General features: G+C 42.1%; 1 protein-coding gene across 1 annotated transcript in view; it reads right to left on the minus strand.

Annotated features, from left to right (window-relative positions):
- Positions 1–22,237, minus strand: part of LOC146786126 (cytochrome P450 2J2-like) — a 169,276-nt gene that overhangs the window by 101,066 nt on the left and 45,973 nt on the right. The window contains exons 5-7 of the mRNA XM_085635626.1: positions 18,921–19,094; positions 15,355–15,496; positions 3,614–3,801 (exon numbers count right to left, since the gene is read on the minus strand). Of these exons, the coding sequence (XP_085491752.1) occupies positions 3,614–3,801; positions 15,355–15,496; positions 18,921–19,094 (504 nt within the window). The remainder of the gene's footprint in view (positions 1–3,613; positions 3,802–15,354; positions 15,497–18,920; positions 19,095–22,237) is intronic.

Consider the following 22,237-nt stretch of genomic DNA (forward strand, 5'->3'; position numbering starts at 1 on the left):
CCCAGTTGCCAAGAAGGAGGTTAACTCTCACTATCTGCAACATGGCTCAGTGTAACTCAAATTAAATTCTTTTGGACTTTATGGACAAACTGTCACGATCACAGCATTAAAACATATAGGAAAAATAATGCCCAATGTATAAAAACTAATGTTACAACATACTAAAGATACATGATCGATTACACATCTACAAGCGCCTCACAAACTACATATTGATACTCCTTGCAATTCGCGGTTAAGAGGAGGCATGAAAGGGCTGTCCACCTCCTTGTGTATTGCAATCATATATGTCTGTGGTTTGCAAAACATTGATTGGATACTGATATTTCAAAGGGACTCATATCCATTCTCATGTTCAGAAGCAACAGCTTCCGCTGTGTGAATGTAGGCTATGGCCAGCCGGGGAAGCAGGCAGTGGTTCAGGAAATCGCTTTCTGCCTAAGTGTAATTTACACTTTTGAAGTAGTTTTACCTTCAGATTTTGTAATTAGTGGTAAGCTTACTCAAAAGTGTAAATTACTCAAAAGTGTATGGCCCCTAGGGCTCTTAAATTTTGTGGGGAAGGTGTGCAGTCAAAATATCGTTTTTTGAAAAATATCGACCTACACTAATATCGAGCTTTTATTATCGTTGGGTCAGAATATCGATGTCAAGAATATCGGTGACCAGAATATCGATCATAAGGTAAGTAATATTGTTTTTTTAATATCGAAGTAAGTAATATCGTTAGCAAAAATATTGTTGTTAATATTATCGATATTTATATTAGTGTTATGTATTTTAGTATGTATTTTATATGTATGTTTAACATTTTTTGTAATGTATTTTCATTATTTTTAAATATATGTAATTAAATGTTTAGAAATTAGTAATTTTTTAAAGTAAATTTTGCGTTTTAGTATCAGAGTGGGTTGTGGGTTTATAGGGGAATAGGGTGGGAAGTAATTTAATTATAAGTAATTAATATGTTTTTTATTTACTGTTAGTGATTATTAATTTATTGTTAATTAATTATTAATTGGTAATTAATTTTTATCAATTGATTAATTCATCATTATATTAATTATAATTAATGTATTATTATTTATTTATTGTTAATTAATGCATTGTTAATTAATTATTAATTGGTAATTAATTGTTATTAATTGATTAATTGATATTTAAAATAATTATGTTAATATGTAGCGGGTTGTGGGTTTATAGGGAATAGGGCGGGAAGTAATTTAATTATTATTAATGAATTAATATGTCTTTATGTATTGTTATTGATTATTAATCAATTATTAATTGCTCATTAATTTGTATTAGTTGATTAATTTATAATTACATTACTTATAATTAATTTATTATTATTTATTTCTTGTTATCGATTATTAATTTATTGTTAATTATTAATTAGTAAGGATTTTTATTATTTGAATACTTTATAATTATATTAATTACAATTTTTTTTCTATGTATTGTTATTGTTAATTTATTATTAATTTATTATTAATTGGTAATTAATTTTTAATAATTGATTAATCGATAATTAAATTAATTGTGTTATTTCTTTATGTGTAGTGGTTTGTGTGTTAATGGGGGAATAGGGTGGGAAGTAATTTAATGTCATTTAAGTAAATATTAATTAAATTTTATTGGTATTTATTATTAAATTTTGGTTAATATATTATTAATGTGTTATTTATTTTACAAAATTCATTTAATTAATAAGTATGTTAATTTAACCCCTACGATATCCAACACTTTCCCTACTGTTGCACTCCCTGGAGTGGGAATAGTAATTTTTACCCCTACGCTATCCAAAGCTTTCCCTACTCTTGCACTCACTGGAGTAGGAATAGTAATGTTTAACCATACGCTATCCAACGCTTTCCCTACTGTTGCACTCACTGGAGTGGAAATAGTAATTTTAACCCCTACGCTATCCAACGCTTTCCCTACTGTTGCTATCACTGGAGTGGGAATAGTAATTTTTAACCCTATGCTATCCAACGCTTTCCCTACTGTTGCACTATGTGGAGTAAGTATATATATTAATTTATATGTATATGTTTAATTTATGTTAAAATTATATGTATTAGTTATTCTTTTTTAAGCATGTTATAATATTTTTAACTATGTTTCTTTTATTTATATGTATTATTTGCTTAATTTTACATTATTATGAAAACATTTTTAAAAACGATATTTTTAACATCGATATTTTTGACAAAGATATTTTCCCCCCCGATATTTTTGTACTTACCATTATGTAGCTAGGATTTCGATATTTTTGACATTGATATTTTTGGGTTGATATTTTTGTAGGTCGATTTTCTGTCCGTCGATATTCTGTCAGACATTTGGTGAGGAAATGTAAATTACACTTTTGGAGTAAATTTAGACTCTGAGTTTATGAACAGCCAAAAAGTAGTAAACTTACTGAAAAGTGGAAGTTAGTCAAAGTGGTAAGTTATCTTTGTGAATCAGGCCCTAGGTGCCAATGCAGTAATCACCTAAGAGGTCACAGAACCCCTATATACTCCATCTCTGAAGGCAATATGCCAGAGTTGAACTCAGGTGTTAAATCATTGGTTATGATCCTTGATAAGGTGCCAGGTCCACTGGAAATTATTTCAATCAGATCACGTTGCAAAGCCAAATGAGGGCACTGAAGAAACTGTTATTGCCCCAGCAATCGACAGACCATTGACAATGAAACATGTGCTATCTGATCCTCCAAATACCGTTCCATCTCCTGAGTTGCTAGACCCTGCACCTCGAAAGATGACCCTACACTTTTGAGGTCAGAAAGTGTGACTTTTACCCCGCATTCTCCTTTGTTACATACCTTCCTCCACTAGGGATCTTTTCTTAGTAGACCTACTCAACTACACAGCCAGATATGCAGCCATAAACACAGTTTACCATGATCACTCTCCATGGGATGTGCACATGGACAAAACACAAGGTTCACCGATTAAGGTGGGTGAGCTAGAGCTTCTGCTACTCACTTTTCCCACCATCTGCTTAAACCGTCCTGCAATGGTGACTGGACATGACAAATATAACAGAGGTTTAATTTTAACTAGAGACAAAACAATAGATTGGCAAGTGCGTGATACACGCAACACCCATGTATAGTCTGCTGCAGGTCATTAGATCTCAACCCATACTCCACTGGAGCTGTAGAGGGTCTCAAATCTAGGTTTCAGTCTGCGCGAAAGTAATTTCTGTCTGTATGCGCAGTCAATGAATGGATCAAGCTGCCTAGAATCTGTCCAAGCTATATTTTGTGGAAGTATCCCTCTAGTGCTTCAAAATCTGCTTTTCAAACAGAGCACTGAAGAAGGTGCTCACATTTGTTGTAGTGCAGCCTACCTTATGTAAGTTCAGAAGCAGCCTGCCTCCCTGTACTGTATACCCTCTTTCTCTTCTAGTCATGATTCAAGCTGTACTTCTTCGCAATAGACTCAGTCGCAGTCACAGAATGTCCTTCAGTGGATGTGACATCAGAGCCCAGTGGGTACAGAACGAATTATCAAGACCTGTGAATTTCAGTGTAGGTTGACAGCCTACACCACATTCTCCAAGTAAGGTCTTCTAAAATCATGGGAATGCATGTCCATACCTTCTCAATTTTGAACCCTTCCAGCGTTGTCTCCTTGATACACTTTCTTGGAAAACCAACTCCCACAATGTTACAGTAGCGTTGGATCTCATGGATGACAGCATTCGTATAGGGCACTTTTTGCCGATCCTCGTAACTGATAATCTGGGAATCACCAAATACAGCATCCAGCTCCTTTTGTACTTTATCTAAGGAAAGATATTTGCTCTTTAAGGATATGTAGTTACTGAGTGATGTGACAGCCAACATTTAGTACAAACTTAGCTGAATTGCTCAAGGGAATTTGAAAAACCTCCTAAACAACAATGCACAGTAGTCGATAATGTAATCGCGGACATATTTTAATTGATGGTCTGTTGACATAGAAGACAAGTGTGAAGGTACTTAGGTGCATCATTCACTCCGGACTGCAATGTGCTTCCGCCCAACTTAGGAATTTTGACTGAATCTTTCGCTGGTGGGTTGCTCCTTCCTTCTATCAACAGGCTGCTAATAATGTACTATAGTAATGCTTTAGTCATAGTGGTTGTGAACCGGCCCGCTTCCTTGAAATAGGTTAACAGCAGAAGATGTCTTGCTTTCCAACATGGTTAGGGTAATCAAACCAAGGGCCATATTTATGACCCGGATTGCTTCATATTTCCACTACGCAGCATGGTACATGCGTGACACAAACTTTAAGTCAGATTTGTGAACCCACGCAAGGCCACTTTGCGTGGCCCTGAGTGGCATCATAAATCTGGAGTAAGGCAATGCAGCATAAATCGTTACATTGCATTACTTTGCCCTTATAAGGTGCTCCATTGGTGTTGCGGAGGGTGTTCCCACGCATCTCTCATGGTTTTTGACGCATTCCCAGATTTACCAGAGCTGGTAAACCAGGGAATGCCCCAAAAAGAGACACCTCCCTAGGAGAGGTGTTATGAGGAGACATTTTTACATTTCTCCCTGTAACGTTCTCTTTCTATGTGTGCTGCATTCTGTAGCACACATAGATAGAGGATTATACCTCTCAGGATTGTTTTTGTGCAGGAATGTGCCCCTTCCTGCACAAAAACAATCCTGCATGCAACACAAGCACCTTTGCACCATGGTTCAAGGGTCCCTGCATTGGTGCTAGGCAGCCAAAACTGCGCCAGCACGGGAAAAATGCAGGAATGTGCCCTATTCTTTTAAACATGGCACATTCCTGCCCTTTCCCTGTCACGCAATTTAGCGCAGCAAGGTGACTTGCACTGTGTGCCAATCCCCATAATAATGCCCCTAAATTCTTTGGGATTTCCAAAAGGTATATAGGCAAGCTAGAGAGATGACAACATAAAACTAAAGATAAACAAGAGGACCCAATTTACAAAAAGGTTTTGTCGTAACAAAGGGGGCAGTGAACAAAATTATTGGCCTTGTGACCAGCAAAAACAAATGTTACATGATTAGTAGCAAATCTATTTGGAAAAAGTACACATTACAAATCCTTACAATTCGAATTTAAGAGCGGGCATGAGAGGGATGGCCTCCTCCTTGTGTATCAAAATGATATCTGTCTGCTGTTGGCAACCCATTGATTGGATGCTGTCATTTCAAAGGGACTAATATCCATGCTCACGTACACGAGGAAGAGCTTTCTGTTTCTTATTACAGTCTACGGGCATCAGGGGAAGCAGACCGTTGTTCAGGGGTGTGCATCCTGCTCCCTCTGATATCCATTTACATCATGCCATTTAATTAGGTTTCGTCTTCACATCGCTTGCGCTGTGCTTTGTGCCATCTTTTGTAATCAAAACCAAATCTTATAAGGGGCTTACAGCCCGCCCTTACATTTTATTTGCTCGTATGCTTGTCACTCCTGTTTTCCTTGCTTTCTGTTAGTTGCAGCATGATATTCCCTGTTGTGTTAATGCTCTCTTTGTGTGTTTTCGTATCAGTGGAGCTTGGAACAAGTACTCCTTCCTTTGAACTTTTCATCCTGGCACTACTTTTTTCTTTGTGATTAAGCGTGTTTGGCGACTGCATGTTATTTGTGTAGCTCTGCCGTTGGACTTTTCTGCCTCCTTTTTGACGTCCTGGTGCCTGCCAAGCAGCACGGCACCACTCGCACACATTGAAAGAGAACATGCTATCCAAACTCCTCAATAGTCGTGTTTGTTTTTGGCACCAGTATGTTAGCTATTATTCGGTTCATCTTAATTTAACGTGGGGATAAAGCCATACTGACATAAATGTAATTTATTTGTATTGTCTATGGGGTCGATTAGTCCGCGAGTTTCCCCCAGCCGAATTAGGATGGCGGGGGAAATTGTTTCCTGACCGCAGTGGACAGAAAGACCGTCCGCCACTTGTCCATCATAAGCAATCATTCAGATTGCCTGGCAGACGGTCCAGCGACCCTAAAATGGTGGAGGTGCCTAGCAGGCACCTTCCACCAAATTACAATTATAGTAATTGCAAATTACCAAATTACGATGATGGTAATTGCAGGCCTTTCCATGGCGGCGATGCCGCCATGGAAAGGCATGTGGGGATTACTTAGGGGGGCCCGCATGTGTTGGGGGGAGGTGAGGGTGCACATGTGGGGTACCCATGGCATCCCCCTACATTTCACAAAACTACTTGGCAGGCACCGTGTGGTGCCTGCCACATAGTGCAGTGAAATGCACAACATGGCTTTTCGCTTCGCGGCGGTTGCTGCTGTGAGCAGCATCCGCCGCAATGTTAAAAACCAAAATGCGACCGCCATGGTGGAGGTCGCATCCTGATTTGGTATGCGGGACCGCCGCATGTTTTGCAGACCGTCCCGGTTTACCAAAGTATGGCGGACAGACTCAAGTCAGTCCGCCATCCTAATGAGCCCCTAAGTGACGGTGCTCATAAGACTACAGACTGCGTATCCCTAAAGAGCCCCTTCCTGATGAGATGAGGGCTGAAGGAGACTGGGGAGGTCCTCTGCATCCTAAAGCTCTTCTTCACAGATGGCCAGGTTCTTTTCAGAAAAGTGGTCCCTAGAGCAACAACAGTAAAAAGGGGGAATGAATATAGACCCAGTCAGTACTATATTTGTATAACTTGTCCAGCCGGACAGAGGTCCGATATTTAATATTTTAAATTCGAATAGGAACAATACAGACAAGACAATTTGTAAGTGGGAAGCAAGCCTGCATCCAACTAAACCAAGAGGGAAAAACAAAAGGCTCAGGCAAAGCTGTAGGTTTGTTAAACACAAAATTTTCAATGTAATAAACAAATTGCAAGAGATCACCTTTACACATTAAATGACAATTATTACTACTGTAGTTTCATACAATATATTAAAACAATTAGTGAATGGAATACAGCAATTGTTAGCACTTGGTGACTGAGATGGAGAGCCCGTGGTCGACGATGGCGGCAATAACACTTAACACAACAAGGCACCACTTTTACAATATACACTGCGGGAAGAGTGTGCATTGATAGAAAATACAATAAAATAATTATTTTATCATGCAGCTCTGCTCCGTTTTTTGTCAGCGTGGTGTGTGAGCGAGCGCAGGGAGAAAAGAAGATAATGTGTGAGGGCTGGTGAGGAGTAGGACTCGATGGGGGAGGGAAGAGAAAGAAGAGTGAGTGACCCCAGGACAGAGGGAGAGGGCAGGGGGTCCATCACAGCTCACCCCTTCTAAGTTCTTTTCCGCTGCTCGGCAATGGCATCTGGTGATGATGAACCTGATGTCCGCAAACAAAGGGCAGACCCTGAGAGGTCTGCACAGAGCATCACTCGCTCTGAGGCCCAGGAGTGAGGGCAGGGTGTCCCTCGCAGCTTGCCCGCCTTCTCCTTCAGTGATTGGCTCCGTCCGTAGTAGTACTCCAGTCCATAGCTGGTGAGGTGTGTCCCGAGACTCCCGACTCCCGAGGCCTGATCAGGCAATCCCTTGACTCTGAGGTCCAGGAGGAGTGTGAGCCCACTACAGTGAGTGCAGCTCACAGCAGGGCACACCCCTCCTCTAAACAGAACTCCGTGTGGCACAGGGGTCGCAGCTGTCCCTTGCCTACCTCCCGTGTGCTACTGTTGACCTGCGGTGCGGACTCACTCTCTGCCTGGCTCTCTCCTCCCCTGCAGCTCCACCCCAGTCCCCCTCCCAAACAGGCCCGGACTGGCCGTAGCGGGCACCGGGCAATCCCCCGGTGCGCCGCACGGGTGGGGGCCGGTTTTGGGCCCCTGGGGGCCGTTTTTGTTACAGGGCCGTATTTGCAGCATAGCTGCAAAATCGGCCCTGCAACAAAATCGGCCGAAAACCGGCCCTGGCAAAGAGCTCGGCGGCACCCCCAAGCCCCGGGGGGCCGGCTGAGCACTTTGCCAGGGCCGGTTTTGGTTCCCAGTCCGGCCCTGCTCCCAAACTTTAAAAAGAAAACTGCTGCCTTCGCGCCGGAGCATTTGGAGTCAGTGGCGCCTGTAGAAAAAGGCCTAAATGTTCCCCCACTTCACATAACGAAATGGATGGGCGTATCGCCCGGTTGTATTAAACTTTTAAAATTGCATTATTTTAGTCTTTTTTTTACTTAAGCACGCACATCTCAGAAACTCCGCTCGGCCTGCAGTTCGGTGGAGTTTTTTACCGAACTTCGCACTTTAAGCGGAGTGCCAAAAACTCTGATAACTCAGCCGGCGGAGAGGAGTTCCCCGCTCAGGGTTAGAAGGGAGTCTCCCTGAGTTCTACTCAGTTTTTTCTTCATTCAAGCTTCTGGAATTTGTTCCTGAAAACTGATCTTTTCAACATGTCAGATAAAGGCCTTTTCCACCCATGTAAGACCAGTGGCAGGAAGAGAGTCCATGTGGATGATCCACATAAAGACTGTATTTATTGCTCCACTTTTCTCATGGGGTAAGACAATGCAAGATCTGTTGTACCTTTTCTTCTAAATCTCTGAGGTATAGAGAGGGGAGGCTGCTTTTGTGGCTCCAATCCACCAAGCAACAAAAGTCTTCTGAGGAGGACAGTAATGGCTCATCCAAACCGCACAAAAGATCCAGGTCTCAAGATGATACCCATGGAGAGGGCAGGAAACTCATCAAACCCTCCCAGGTGAATAAAGACTCTAAAACGGAGAAGCACCACAAAGTCTCCTCAAAGCCTGCAACATACGTTCCCATCTCTCCTGTGAGAAAGGAGAAGGAACGTTTCAGAGCCTCATCCACAGATTCTATGAGAAAAAAGGATAGAAAATCATCGACAACGACAACACCTGGATTGTGTAGGACAACGAGAAGTACCACAGTCACGCCGTCAGCTCCGTTGACGGTAGGAACAATGACGACGGTAGCCATTCCGGGGCCCATACTGTGGACGAAAATCTCATCGTCGACATCGAACCCGTCAACCTCCATCTCAGCAACAAAGACTTTGTCCATGAAGAAGGTGCCGTCTACGAGTTGCCCGTTGACAAGCGCATTGTCGGCGGCCCTGTCGTCGACGAGCCAACTGACGACAACATTGATGATGACATCGTCACGGTAACGATGACAGCACACATCGAGGGTAACACCAGCGATGACAGCACAGTCGATGACGAATATTACCTATGTCCCTCTTCAGGGTTGATGATACCATTGAAGCTACAGTCGATGACGCTCAATATTACCAAAGTAACAAAGACCTTTCTCCACCCGGATGTCTCATCCTTTTGCAAATATCTCCCCTTTGCCTCCCTTGCACCTATTGGACTCCCAACAATCAGAAGATGAGGATGAGGATGACAATGGGTATAGCCCATCCTAGTTGCATGTGAAATGTCAGGACAAAGAGGATGATTATGAGGACGAACAACAATAGTATCAGCCGTATCTGGTTCCTTCACGCCATTACCAACCTTATAGCTATCCCCCTGAGCCTCGTCCTAGAGAAATTGTGCATTTACCACCATCTTTAATTCAAGACCTTCAACCCATGTTAGAGGACTTTAGGCGGAGATATCCGTCCCAAGATGTCCAGATTGAGCCACCGCCACATTTGTCACAGCTCCCGGCAACGCCAACCTTACCCCAACCAACAACACCTTCAATACCGCGCCCTCCAACACCGACGCCTGATGAAGAAAACCCCTGTTCCTCAGAGGATGACAGAGAAGAAGTAGAGATCCCGGATCCACACCCACGGGCAGATCGCTCCACCTTCTCCTCCAGCACATCACCCTGCGGTCTCACCTCCAGAAGACATTTGCAATTACCATCATCGCAATTTGGTGGAAGGTACCTGCTAGGCACCTCCACCATTTTAGGGTCGCTGGACCGTCCGCCAGGCAATCTGAATGATTGCTTATGATGGACAAGTGGCGCAGCAGTGTTGAGACGCCAGGGATGGTTGAAGGCCCCCACCTTCAGACCGGAAGTCCAAACAAAAATCTTGGACATTTCGCTCGATGGAATTCTTTATTCGGCAAACACATTGATGAGGTGTTGCTCCACATAAAAACGGATATTGACACAGCAAAGTCATTAACTACCCTCTAATATAGAAACATGTCCTTCAGAGGAGCAAAAGGACACGGGTTTCCCACATACAGAGGCGGTTTTCAGAGGCAACAGCAATTCCAGCCCTATCTCGTCAAGGGGGCTGCAACAGAACGCCATCCCAGGGGTCGGACAACGGAAGGAAGCAATGATTAGCACCGGGTCCCAGCTCCCCCCCCCCTTATCCCTCCCGTTGGTGCGAAAATGTACAATTTCTACCAGCAATGGGAGAGCATGACATCAGACCAATGGGTATTGGATCTAATTGCCTTTGGTTATACTCTGGAGTTCACAAGCAAACATCCAACTACTCCACCCATGGGAACCCCTCCCCCTCATCTTCACTTATTGCACAAGGAAGTAAAGATCATGCTCTCAAAAGGTGCAATCAAGGAAGTTCCACCTCTACAAAGGGGTCAGGGTTTCTACTCCCATTTTTTCTTAATAATGAAGAAATCAGGGGAGTGGAGGCCAATACTGAATCTCAGGAAGCTTGATCTAGAAGATGGATATTTCCACATCCCCATCCTCTGGAAACACAGAAAATTCCTCAGGTTTACGATAGCTGGTACCCACTACCAATTCAAGGTTCTCCCTTTCGGCCTCAAGTCAGCACCCAGAATATTTACAAAATTCCTCGCACCAGTGGCCGCGGCCTTACGCTCTCAAGGCCACCAGGTTTTCCCCTACTTGGACGATTGGCTACTGAACGCACCAACAGCCGATCAAGTGACCAAAACCACGGATATTTGTTTCCAGCTATTCAACAAACTAGGATTAACAGTAAACATCAAAAGTCTTCATTTCTTCCCAGTCAAATAACACCTTTTCTGGGAGCCAAGTTGCACACGATCCAATGCAAGGCCTTCCTATCGAATGAGCGACAGGCACATCTACAGCAGCTTGCTTTGACCATCTCAAGTAGAAAGTCGATTTCAATGAGAAGGTACAAGTCGCTCCTAGGAATGTGTTCATAAGCAATCAACCTGGTACCCTTAGCCAGGCTCAAGATGAGACCTCTGCAGGAAGAGCTTAAAAAACAATGGCTGCAAACGTCGGGATCCTTTGAAGACACCATTCAAATAACCCTGGCAATGAAAGCAGTGATGCAATGGTGGTGTGTCAGACCACATCTTTCCACAGGCCTCATGTTCTTGCAAGAGATCCCAAACCACATCCTGACAATGGATGCCTCCATGGAAGGCTGGGGAGGTCGCATATAGGATCTCCAAATCCATGGCAAATGGTCCAATTCTCAAAAACAAAGTCATATCAATAGCCTGGAGTTGAAGGCTGTATTCCTCTTTTTACAGGCCTTTCTACCGAGAATAGCAGGCGTCTCTGTACTGGTCCGTACAGACAAAATGACCAGTATGTTCTACATAAACAAACAAGGGGGAACCAAATCTCTCACACTTTCACAGGAAGCACAGGAACTATGGAGCTGGACAACAGAGCATGGGATCTCTTTCAGGGCCAAGCACGTTCCAGGCCTGCACAACATGCTAGCGGATGCTCTCAGCAGAGCTACAGACAATTGCCATGAATGGAAACTCAGATAATCCCAGCTGGAAAGAGTATTTTCTTTACGGGAAAAACCAGCGTTGGACCTGTGTGCTACAGACATCAATGCCAAATACCGGTCCTATGCCAGCAGGTTCTCCCTCCCGAGGTCTCAGGGCAATGCCCTTTCGATACGATGGTCAGGGATATAGGCCTACGCCTTTCCCCCATCCCATTAATCCCCAGAGTGCTGACCAAAATGAAACTGGAGAGATGTTGGCTAATTCTCATTGCGCCCAGGTGGCCCAGGTACGTTGATTCCCGGAACTTCTTCATCTTTCAGAAGCCAGACCCATACATCTACATATGTCCCCTTCTTTTCTGACCAGGGACAACTGGCCATCCAAATCCGAAGTCTCTACACTTGCATGCCTGGCACTTGAGTTCATGGAATTTAGGGACATGAACATTTCAGAGGAATGTAGAGACATCCTCCCAAAGTCCAGAGGGCAAAGTACCAACAAAACATAGGAGCTGAAATGGAAAAGATTCTGTTTTTGGTGCCAACGAAATGGCCTGCATCCATTTCAAGTGTCCCCACAGCAGATTTTACAATACCTCCTCTCCTTGGCAAAATCTGGTTTAGCTTTCGCCTGAGTTAAAGTGCATCTAGCTTCCATCTCTCACTATAGAAGAACTTCCAGCACCACTACTCTTTGTGCTTCAAGCCTTATCAAACAATTTATGAAGGGACGTTTCTGTATCTTTCCTCCAGTGTGAGCACCTCCGCTGGAATGGAACCTCAATGTGGTCCTTGCACAACTCATGAAGCGACCATTCAAACCCATTCATAAAGCTGAGTTAAAATTCCTAACATGGAATGTCGCTCTCCTGATGGCCCTCACCTCAGCCAGAAGGGTGAGCAAAATGTAAGCGTTCACCATTAAGAATCCCTTTTTACTATTTAAAGAAGATGCTGTGATTCTAAGGACTAATCCTACATTTATTCCTAAAGTGCTGTCGCAATTCCACCTCAATGAGGCGGTCGTTCTCCGGTTCTTCTTTCCGCAACGATCAACGCCTGCAGAGCAAACATTACATACGCTGGATGTTAAACGTTGCCTTAAGTTCTACCTTCAGAGAACTAAGGGCATTCGAAAAACTGATCAATTATTGGTGTCCTACAGCCAAGGCAGAGAAGGGACTGCAATAACAAAGGCCACTATCGCAAAATGGATATCGGCAGTGATACACTTCTGTCAAGTCAAAGATAACAAATCTTTGGAAAGGACAGCAAATGCTCACTCCACCAGAGCAGTTGCCACGTCAGCTGCCCTCTTCGCCAGAGTAGAATAAATGTGTTGCGCTGCAACCTGGAGGACCACTCATACCTTCACTCAGCACTACTGCCTGGAGTTTGCACAGGATGCAGAAGCAACGGTGGGCCAGGTGGCCCTTCGCCATCTCTTCCATTAAGATAAGCTTCTTTCTGCCCATTGGAAAGAGTCTTTTGTTCTCATGGTGATTTCATATGCTTATATGTTCTTAATGATGTTAAACATAACTAGGTAAGGTGTATTCTAAGTTATGCTTTTTTTCCTTGCCTCTCGCTACTGCTTTGTATTTGAAAATGTGAGTATATAAATAATAACTTAAGTTTCTTCTTATGATTATGTTCTGTGCATATCTTTTCTTCCATCCCATTATCCCCCCCCCCCCCCCCCAAAAAAAAAAAAGCAGTAGGCGCAGGTATAGCCTTTAAGGTGCCTCTTGTATTGCCTCAAATTTTTGGGGTGCATTATGTTTTAGAAGTCACCCACCATCCACAACAGACAGGATAATATTGGATGTGACTTCTTTCTACTCTGATTCAGGCATATGAATCTATGAAAGATACCCCAATACTGGATAAGAAAATAAGTTACTTACCTGTAACTATGGTTATCCAGTATTGGTATTTTTCATAGCTTCACATGCACCCACCCTCCTCCCTGTAGAGGCTGTTCCATATTATTCAATAAGATTCTCACTTGTGCTGGGAAAATCTGAGGGCAACTGCCTCTGCTAGGAGCGTTATTGAGGGTGCCAGTGGCTGATTGGCTGCATTCAACATTTAGTCCATTTTTTAAAAGGACATAGATGTAAAACATGGTTCAGGGCCATTATAGCCTATGGCATTATTTAAATACTGCTTGATTATGTTACCGTGGGAATATTGGATAACCGTAGTTACAGGTAAGTCACTTATTTTCTGGCAGCACTCATCCCACATCACTGTTGGAGTAAATGTCTAAGATTCCACTTACCAGAGTTTCAGGATTGGACTATTGCCCATTAAATATCTATTTTGCCCGATGATTGTATAAGCTGTATTGGAATTTAGATGATCAGGTGCTTTCAACTGGTTCTTTTGTCCTTTCCAGTTGCACACTCACCCATCACTTTCATTTCAGTTACACCTGAGCATTCCTCAGGACTTACTACAGGCAAATACGTAAACAACTCCCTCACCCCAGTGCTGTTTGGATTAATGAAATCCTGACAATTCACCTGAAATTCTGTTTATTTAAGGGTCTCCCCTTCTGCTTCCAAAATCTCACTGAGGAAAGGAGTTGAGTTCCCTGAAACATCTAGGCTTTCAGGAACGTAACTCAAAATATGTTACACAGGAGGTTGTCTGCATGAAGGATTCTAAGTGCTATCTATAAAATATGTGGCTTATTGTCTCTGCCAACTAGCGTACCACTATTACTCCTACTTTTCGGCAGTTATTCTTTGCAAGCACTAGAAAGGTCATCCTGATGGGCTCAACCCATCTTAGACCTTAGACAATGTCTTTTCACCTATGTGTCTTAGACGCTGCAGTAGGGTTCCCTATCAGCTTTGCCATGGAAATCACAAACAAAGTTTCCAAATCAGATAAACGTTAAACTTCAGCTGGGTGAATATATTGTGGAACCAAATAAACACCCCAGTTTGCATTAAAATCTTGGATGGGACATCCTCATTACACATATGTTCCAGTTTATAGCTGTGGAATTCCCCTTCATGGATGTATGGGTCACATATACATAGCAATACTGCCTGTATAGGTGAGTGACTCCCAATTTGTAAAAACCTGATGCTATTTTTAGCTTTCTCCCTCCTAAAAGTACCACCACTCCCTGTGAACTTGTGGAAAAATATATCCCCAAAATGTATTTGAATCTCTCTCGAGTGCTTCCAAATATTGTTATTCATAGTCACTTAACCATAGATGTGCAGCGATCTACCATTAATAAGTGATAGTTCAAAGAGAAAGGAGATACAATAGGGTTAAAGAAAGAAGGATAATTACTAGAGAATAAGGATACTAAAATATATAGAAGGATTCACGACGATAGCAAAGGATATGAAGAGATGTACAGTGCTTTATGTAAATAGATGAATTAATAAAGAGGTGGACATACATAGATTATAAAGGGAAACTGGGGAATTGAAGAGAACAAACACATAGAAAATAAGAGAAGAATAAACAAGTTAAATGGATGGAGAGTTGTAGTGAGGAAGGCATAACAGTGCCTCCATTCAGTTTTTAGAGGGCCATAAAAACTTTATGTAGATGTAACACCTAACTTTGTATTTTTTTTAAATTGTAGTGTACGTTGAGTTGCAAGTGCTCTACGTGTGAATATGTTGTATGATCCTCTAAAGATGGATTGTGTGTCTATGTGCATCTGCAGAGTATGTATACTGGCAACAAAATTATGCTTTGTACCTTGTATTTCCAGATTGTTTGCCATGTGGAGCAGTGCCCAGCGCAAGGTAGTGGTGGTGGTCTCTGATCCTGCGAAATATAGGTCAACCACCACTTGCACCAGGCTGTCCTCCCCATAAGTAGAGGAGGGGTCTTCTTTTGTCTGAGAATGAGATTTGAGAGAAGAAAGTTAGAATTTTGAAATTATTACACTTTGTTGATCTTTCTTTATCATGTTCCTCCACAGATTCTATTCAAGAATATATCCTTGTTGACTCAATTGCACCCTCAAATCCTGGAACAAAAAAAAGCATTCCCATCTAGGTACGGAATTGTGATATTTGAGGTGGATGCTGTGCCAGCAGTGGGACTAGATGGAAGTTCACTAAAGCTCCTCATCTGGGTTTTGTTCCCAAGAGACAGAGCATCCCTGACTGTCATAGTGAAATTTTCAGTTTAGTCACAAACATAAGAGACTTCAACTTGCAGAATTTGCATATCTCATTCAGGCAGTTTTGTGTGCCTACAGATATAATTTCTGGTTAATAGTATACCTTAAGTACTTGACAGCTCATAAACTCTCACACAGTTTCAGTGGCCAACCCGCCCACAGCCCAAGCATATGCAGACAGTCACATGTCAAGAGTAATATCACTGGGATAGTTTTGAGGTTAGAAATGGAATTAGTAAAGGTCTGAGTGAGTGAGTGAATGAGTAGGTAAATAAATGCCTTACTGGATGTGGAGGTAAGATAGTGGTTGAGTGCCCATATTGGGCAAGCCAGAGTGTCTGAGAGAAACTAGAACTGGGCAGGTGACTGCTACTGGTTGATTTGGTGAGCTAATGGGTAATTAGATAAATTAATGTGAGAAGGAGTGAATACACATGTGAGTGACTTGGTGGACGCCTATGACTTAAATTGGGTAGATGAGTGGATAGTTCATTGAAGAGATGAAAGTGACTGTGACAGTTAATACATGAGCGTGTGGATAAACAAGTGAATTGATAAGCACGAAACCAAATGTCAATGGGTTGATGACTGATTGTTGCAGGGTGAGTGAGCAGGTAGATGAGCAATTGGTTGTGTGAGTAAAATGGTAGGCCAGGGAGTGGACAAGTGACTGAATGTTTACCTGCAAGTAAGTGAGTAGTGAGTGAGTGATTGAATTGTTGCATAGGGCCCCATTACGATGTCGGGCGGAAGGCCATTTGACAGCTCGTCAGTGGCGTTCCGCCCGACATCTGAGGCATCTGTCCGACTGCCGAATTAGGATACAGGCAGTCCAACCAATGTCTGCGGGGGCAGGGGGTGATCCGCTCTGCCTCCGACAGGTTCAAGGAGCCTGTCATGGCTGAGGGCAGATCATAATCCCTAAAATGGAGGCAGTGCTTGCTCAGGCGCCGCCAGGGGAATTACGATGTACGTTGACGACAGCCTGTCCATGGCGGTCTGACGCAATAGAAAGGCTGTCGGAAGCAGACTTTGGGGGCCCCTAGTACGGCACCCGTCCCCCTGCGGCCTTCATGTGGCAGGTCATGGTGCCTGCCACTCTGTGCATGGATGTTTAAAAAGTTTAATTTTCCTATTGAAGCTTGTGCTGCAGCCCACAGCACAAGCTGCAATAGGAAATATACACTTTCTGACCGCCATAAAGGCGATCGCATCCTAATTAGGGAAGCGGGACCACTGACTCCTTGTCAGGCAGTCCCTTTTCCGACACGATAGCGGTCGGACGCTGATCTGACTGACATCGTAATGAGGCCCATATTTGGGTGTGGGACTCTGGGTCTGATTGGAGAGCTGTTCATTGGTACCCTAATCTTATTGGTCATTGATTTTGACACTGGTTATGCCATTGCTCACACTAATTGTGATGTCATCAGTAAAGTCATGATCATTACGTTGCCATGGGAAGAAAGGTTGAACTGGTAGCCTTATGTGCTGAACTTCTCAGTACCTAAGATTACCTACCATGTCTTCTACTGACATTTGTATAATTATATTTGTGAGTTTTGTTATTACCTTAGGACTGTTGTTTTACTTAGAAGGAAACTTCTATGTTAAATAAATGAGGGTTTTTCATTAGTATTGTAATGCAGCCATGCCCTATGTTCAATGTGCTCAGGCCATTGACCCTTCCATGCATGTGGTATGCTTACATCAAAGCCTGTTGCCACGTATTCTGTTGTCCAATGTTCTGTGGACGGTAAGCACAGTATTGAGAATGATTGACAGGTAATTTAATTATGCATTCTAAGTATTGTGAGGCTCCCTTAAGAATGAGTATGTACGTGTGAAATTAGACTAGGTCAAGAAAGTATGGAAATTAAGATTTAATCAATGGCTCCATCTCGTTTCTCTTCACTTTGCTATAATCTAAAATACTATCTAAATTAGGTCTGCAATGTTTTCCCAATCAATATTAATAAAACTATTATTTATTTACTTGTTAAGCTGATTTGTAGAGTGCATGGCTACCAGTGAGGTTTCACAGCGCTAGCCTATTCATCCAACCTAGGACAATCAGCCGTTTACTGACGGATTATAGTGAAGGAAACAGCCAAGTTTTTAACTGCTTTCCACAAAATGCAAATGATTGGCCACCTTGCCACAATTTCCTAATCCTAGGAACCACTGCTTGATCTTGATGAATGGATCAAAGTGCGCGATTTGGAAGATAGCCAGACACAAAAGGTCTTAAATACATTGGCCCTGTATTCGTAAGACATTTGTGCATATTGCACAGAGTTTTAAACTGTACTCGCTGCTCAATCGGAAGCCAATGCAGGATGTATAGCAGACTGGCTCACGAAGAGAGCCTAGAGGAACAAAGGAGAAGGTGAGTAGCTATGTTCTGAACAGTTTGGAGTCACTTAACAACACCCAGGTACAACACATTACCCTAGTCCAGCCTGGACTACAGTTCGTTAGGAGGACCAGGAAGGCAGGCTAAGATTGTTTTAGCGATTTAAGGACACCAAAACTGGTGACAGCCACTTTATTTATCTGGTAGAGCATAGTTAGCTAATCCTCTATCCAGACATCCAAGCTTTTCACCACCTGGGAAGTGGTAGGGCTCGTACCCAGATCACATGGCCAAAGATGAAAGCCCCAGAGATGGGGGTGGTTGCCCACTAGCAACACTTCCGTCTTGTCCCCATTAAGTTTCAGCGAGTTGTTGTTCATCCATGCAAGACAAGTGTTGTGGGCCTCTGCAGTGTTGTTTTCCTTTGTAGATAACCCACAATTTGCGTGACATCAGAGAAAAGTGTAAACCCAAAGGATTACACAATCTCAGCAAGAGGCCCTACATAAAAGGTTGAAAGGCAGGAGGTTAAGGGTAGATCTCTGAGGCACCCCTAAGGCTAAAAAGTGTGGTTTAGACCTGTATTGATGTGAATGCACTTGAAAGGTGCGATTAGACAAGAAAGATCTCAGCCACTTCAGGGCTGTGCCTTGAATTCCCATTCCTACCAGTCTACGCAGCCTACGTGTACTACCTATTATTCTACATGGGTAGCATGTTCAAATCCAGGTTTATGATCAATTTGTGGGGCATGTGATTCCCTGGTTTGAAGACACCTACTTGTTCTATCTGCTTCAGGTAGTAGTCAATAAAGTCTTGTGGTTCATCAGACAGGTTCTCCTGGTGGGTCTTGATCTCCTTCTTCATATATGATCGAAGCTTTTCCCACTCTACAAACACTTGATATTCAGGCAGGGGTAGTCTGCTCATTAGGGATGGGAAAGCATCGTAGAGCTGCAGAGAGAGTAAAGAGGGAGAGATTAAGGGGGAAAGGTTGTTGAATTTAGCACCTTCAGTCAGGGTCAGAAGATCCAAACAAAACAGCACATACTCCAGTTCAAGCAGTGACCCACAAAAATGTGTGTAAACTGAACCACTGCATAAAGGCACACAAGCCACTAGATTTCAGTGTGCACCACTGTAGATGTTATTCGGGCTATTAGACCTACTTCTACCCATAAAGTCAGAGTCAACTCTTAAACTTGGTAAACTTCAACTTATTGACAATTGCCTTTCTGCCTTTATCAGGCTTTCATTATCATCCCCTCACCAGATAAGATGATATGTTTAACAAACAGAGTAGTAGTTTACTCTGACAACCCCTTGTCCAGAACAGTCAGACCAATTGGAGATCGTTCACAGTTCGGCTACCAAATTAGCGAATAGTTTAAATCACAAGTTATACAAAGAGAGGTTTTATAAAGGTGTGTATTTGAGGGAAAAGAATATTTTTATTTTATGTGAAGACTGAAGACTCATAATATGCATCACTTTCTTACTGTACTCGCAGCAGCTAACCAAACAATATAATTTAGAACAATAAAAATGAATAAATAAATTTAGAACTATAATCCCATGAATCATGGGAACAAAGTACAAGAGTGATTCAAAAGAGTTCCATTTTGTGGTTTTATAATGGAGGTGTTTTCTAGTCCTTCCTCTTTCTTGCTGCTCACTAGCAGTCAGTTAAGTGCCTTTCTGATTTTCTGAAACCTGCTGTATTTTATTTTCTTGTTTGATTTACTCATTGTAGATTTCAATGTTACGGGGCCTACTTTTCTCTTGGCTACAGGCTTTGTGTAAAATATTTTGCCTTTCAGGTGTATTTGGGAAGGGAACAAGTACATGCATGCATCCAAGTGATATCACATGCTTTTTCCCTATGTGACTCTTCATGTGTTTCACAACGAGAATTTGCACTGCAGAGGCGGATGCGCCGTTGGATTCTGCATCTACTTGAGTCATGTATTCTGGTGTTGTCAGCCCTAGACCTGAGGGTTCATCGCCTGCTCTTGACTCTGGTTTACTACCTGATATGTGACCCACCTTGATAAACGAAGATTGTCATTCTAGGAAAAAAGTTTCTTGACAAAGTTGCCCCAGAGTTTTCTGATGATTCAGACTTATTTAGAAAATTCACAAAATTATGATTCTGATGCTTAAGATGGTTCAGAATTAAATTGATTTGGCCATAACAAGGACAACATTGCCTGATGCTCTACATTCTCTTTTGAGAAATCCAGTTTATGGGCCTGCTCTGACATATATATTCTGCTGGAGGTCCTCTGGTCAATCCCAATCATCTCTTCCATCCTTTCTCTCTACTGAGTGGTCTACAATATCCCATATCTCTGACTATATCAGGGCCCATGTTTGCCAGCCTCTGTATAAGCCATTTAGAAATAAATACAAATGTGAGTTTCCAAGACCACTGATTCCAGATCAGGTATTGGTGACTCCTGCAATAGACCAAAAACATTTGGTGTATCTGTTTAAATAAGGCAGAGATCCCACAAAAAGGGGTTGATCAACCTTAGTCATCATGCCAGAACATGCGACTGGATCCAAATGGTCCATTAACAAAGATTTTTGAAATGGAAAACCTGCCAAATAGGGAAAATCAACATTGATCCTGGTTATATATGTCAAATTGGGTTCAGAGAACTATCTGCTTATTGGGAAGTAGCAATCTTCCTGAAAAGACGCAAAGGATTTGCTTATCAAAATTGACCCAAAATTGATGGAACCATCAATGTCCGACCCAGGCTCTTTGGCACAAGGAATTCTGATTTGTAACCATTTAATTAAAGAAATATTGAAATACAACAGTGCATTTACCACGATTGATAAGGCGCAACTTTCTCTCCGAAATGTATTTGGACAGAGGTTTTTGTAAGAGCTGGCTCAAGAGGGGGACGGTGTGCTAGCCATTTCCAGTACGACAATAAGTCCCTATTTTATCCATCAAGAAAAGGTTTAAGCTTTCGAAACAGATCGTCCTTCATTCCCTAATGAGGGAGAAGATATCGCAACCATTGCCAAGAGGGACAAGCAATAACCACTGTTACCAACAGTTAGAGTTCAAAACCCTCCTCTACAAAGCAGACACACAGCTATTTTATGAGGCAATTGGTCTCAGCTTTCATCAGACTCTTGGATTCTTCATACAGCGTTGATTACCAAATAGATTTCTTTTCCCGTCATGTCCAATATCATTTTCCTTAAGTCATTTCATCTGTCTCAAATAGACATTAAATTAGTCAAGAACTTAAGGATCTTCTTTCGAAAGGTGTGCTAGAAAAATCTATCTTGCATCCACAAATCTTTTTAAGCAACATATTGTTGATGAAAAATAATAGCAAAAAACTCCATCTTGTAATAAGTGTTAGGCATTTCAATGCTTTTGTTTTGTGCACCACTTCAAAATGGAAACTATTTAGTATCTTCCGCCCGGAAATTGGACGACTCGTCAGGACTATAATGATGCTTAATTTTTTTTACCAATCCACTCTTTCCAAAGGAAGTATATTGAGTTCAACTAGAAAGACTTAAGGTATGAGTTTAAAGCCCTATCTTTTGGTCTTTCATTAGTTAAATGGTACTTCACCAAACTTCGGAAAATGGTAATATCTAGTGCCAGATGCTGGGATTCATATCTCTGATTTATCTGGATTATATATTAATCATGTCCCAAGACAGGTCCAAATCATTACTGCATCTTCAAATCACAATTTCCCTTTCATAAACTTTAAGATTTGTTATAAACAAGGAAAAGGCAATTTTAAATTGAGTTCAGTCTTTAGAATTCTAAGGCAGGTAAACTCCATATTTTGTACTTACCAGCTTTTAGAATCAAAGGTGATTCTTATAGGAAAGTAACTTTCACATTTTGGAACTCTATCTCAGATTTCCTATCACCATTTAGCAAGTATTATAGGTCTTCTAGTATCCTTGATCCAAGCTGTGTTTCCAGGCCATTTTTATTATCAAGCACTACTGATATTAAAAAAACATAATCTAAGAAAGGGTCTCAGTTACTTAGATTTAGTCCCTGAGATCGAGAGACAAAAGAAGAAGCTGGTGGGTAAAACACCTAA

Source organism: Triturus cristatus, chromosome 11 (genome assembly GCF_964204655.1).
Source record: "Triturus cristatus chromosome 11, aTriCri1.1, whole genome shotgun sequence".
Lineage (NCBI taxonomy): Eukaryota > Metazoa > Chordata > Amphibia > Caudata > Salamandridae > Triturus > Triturus cristatus.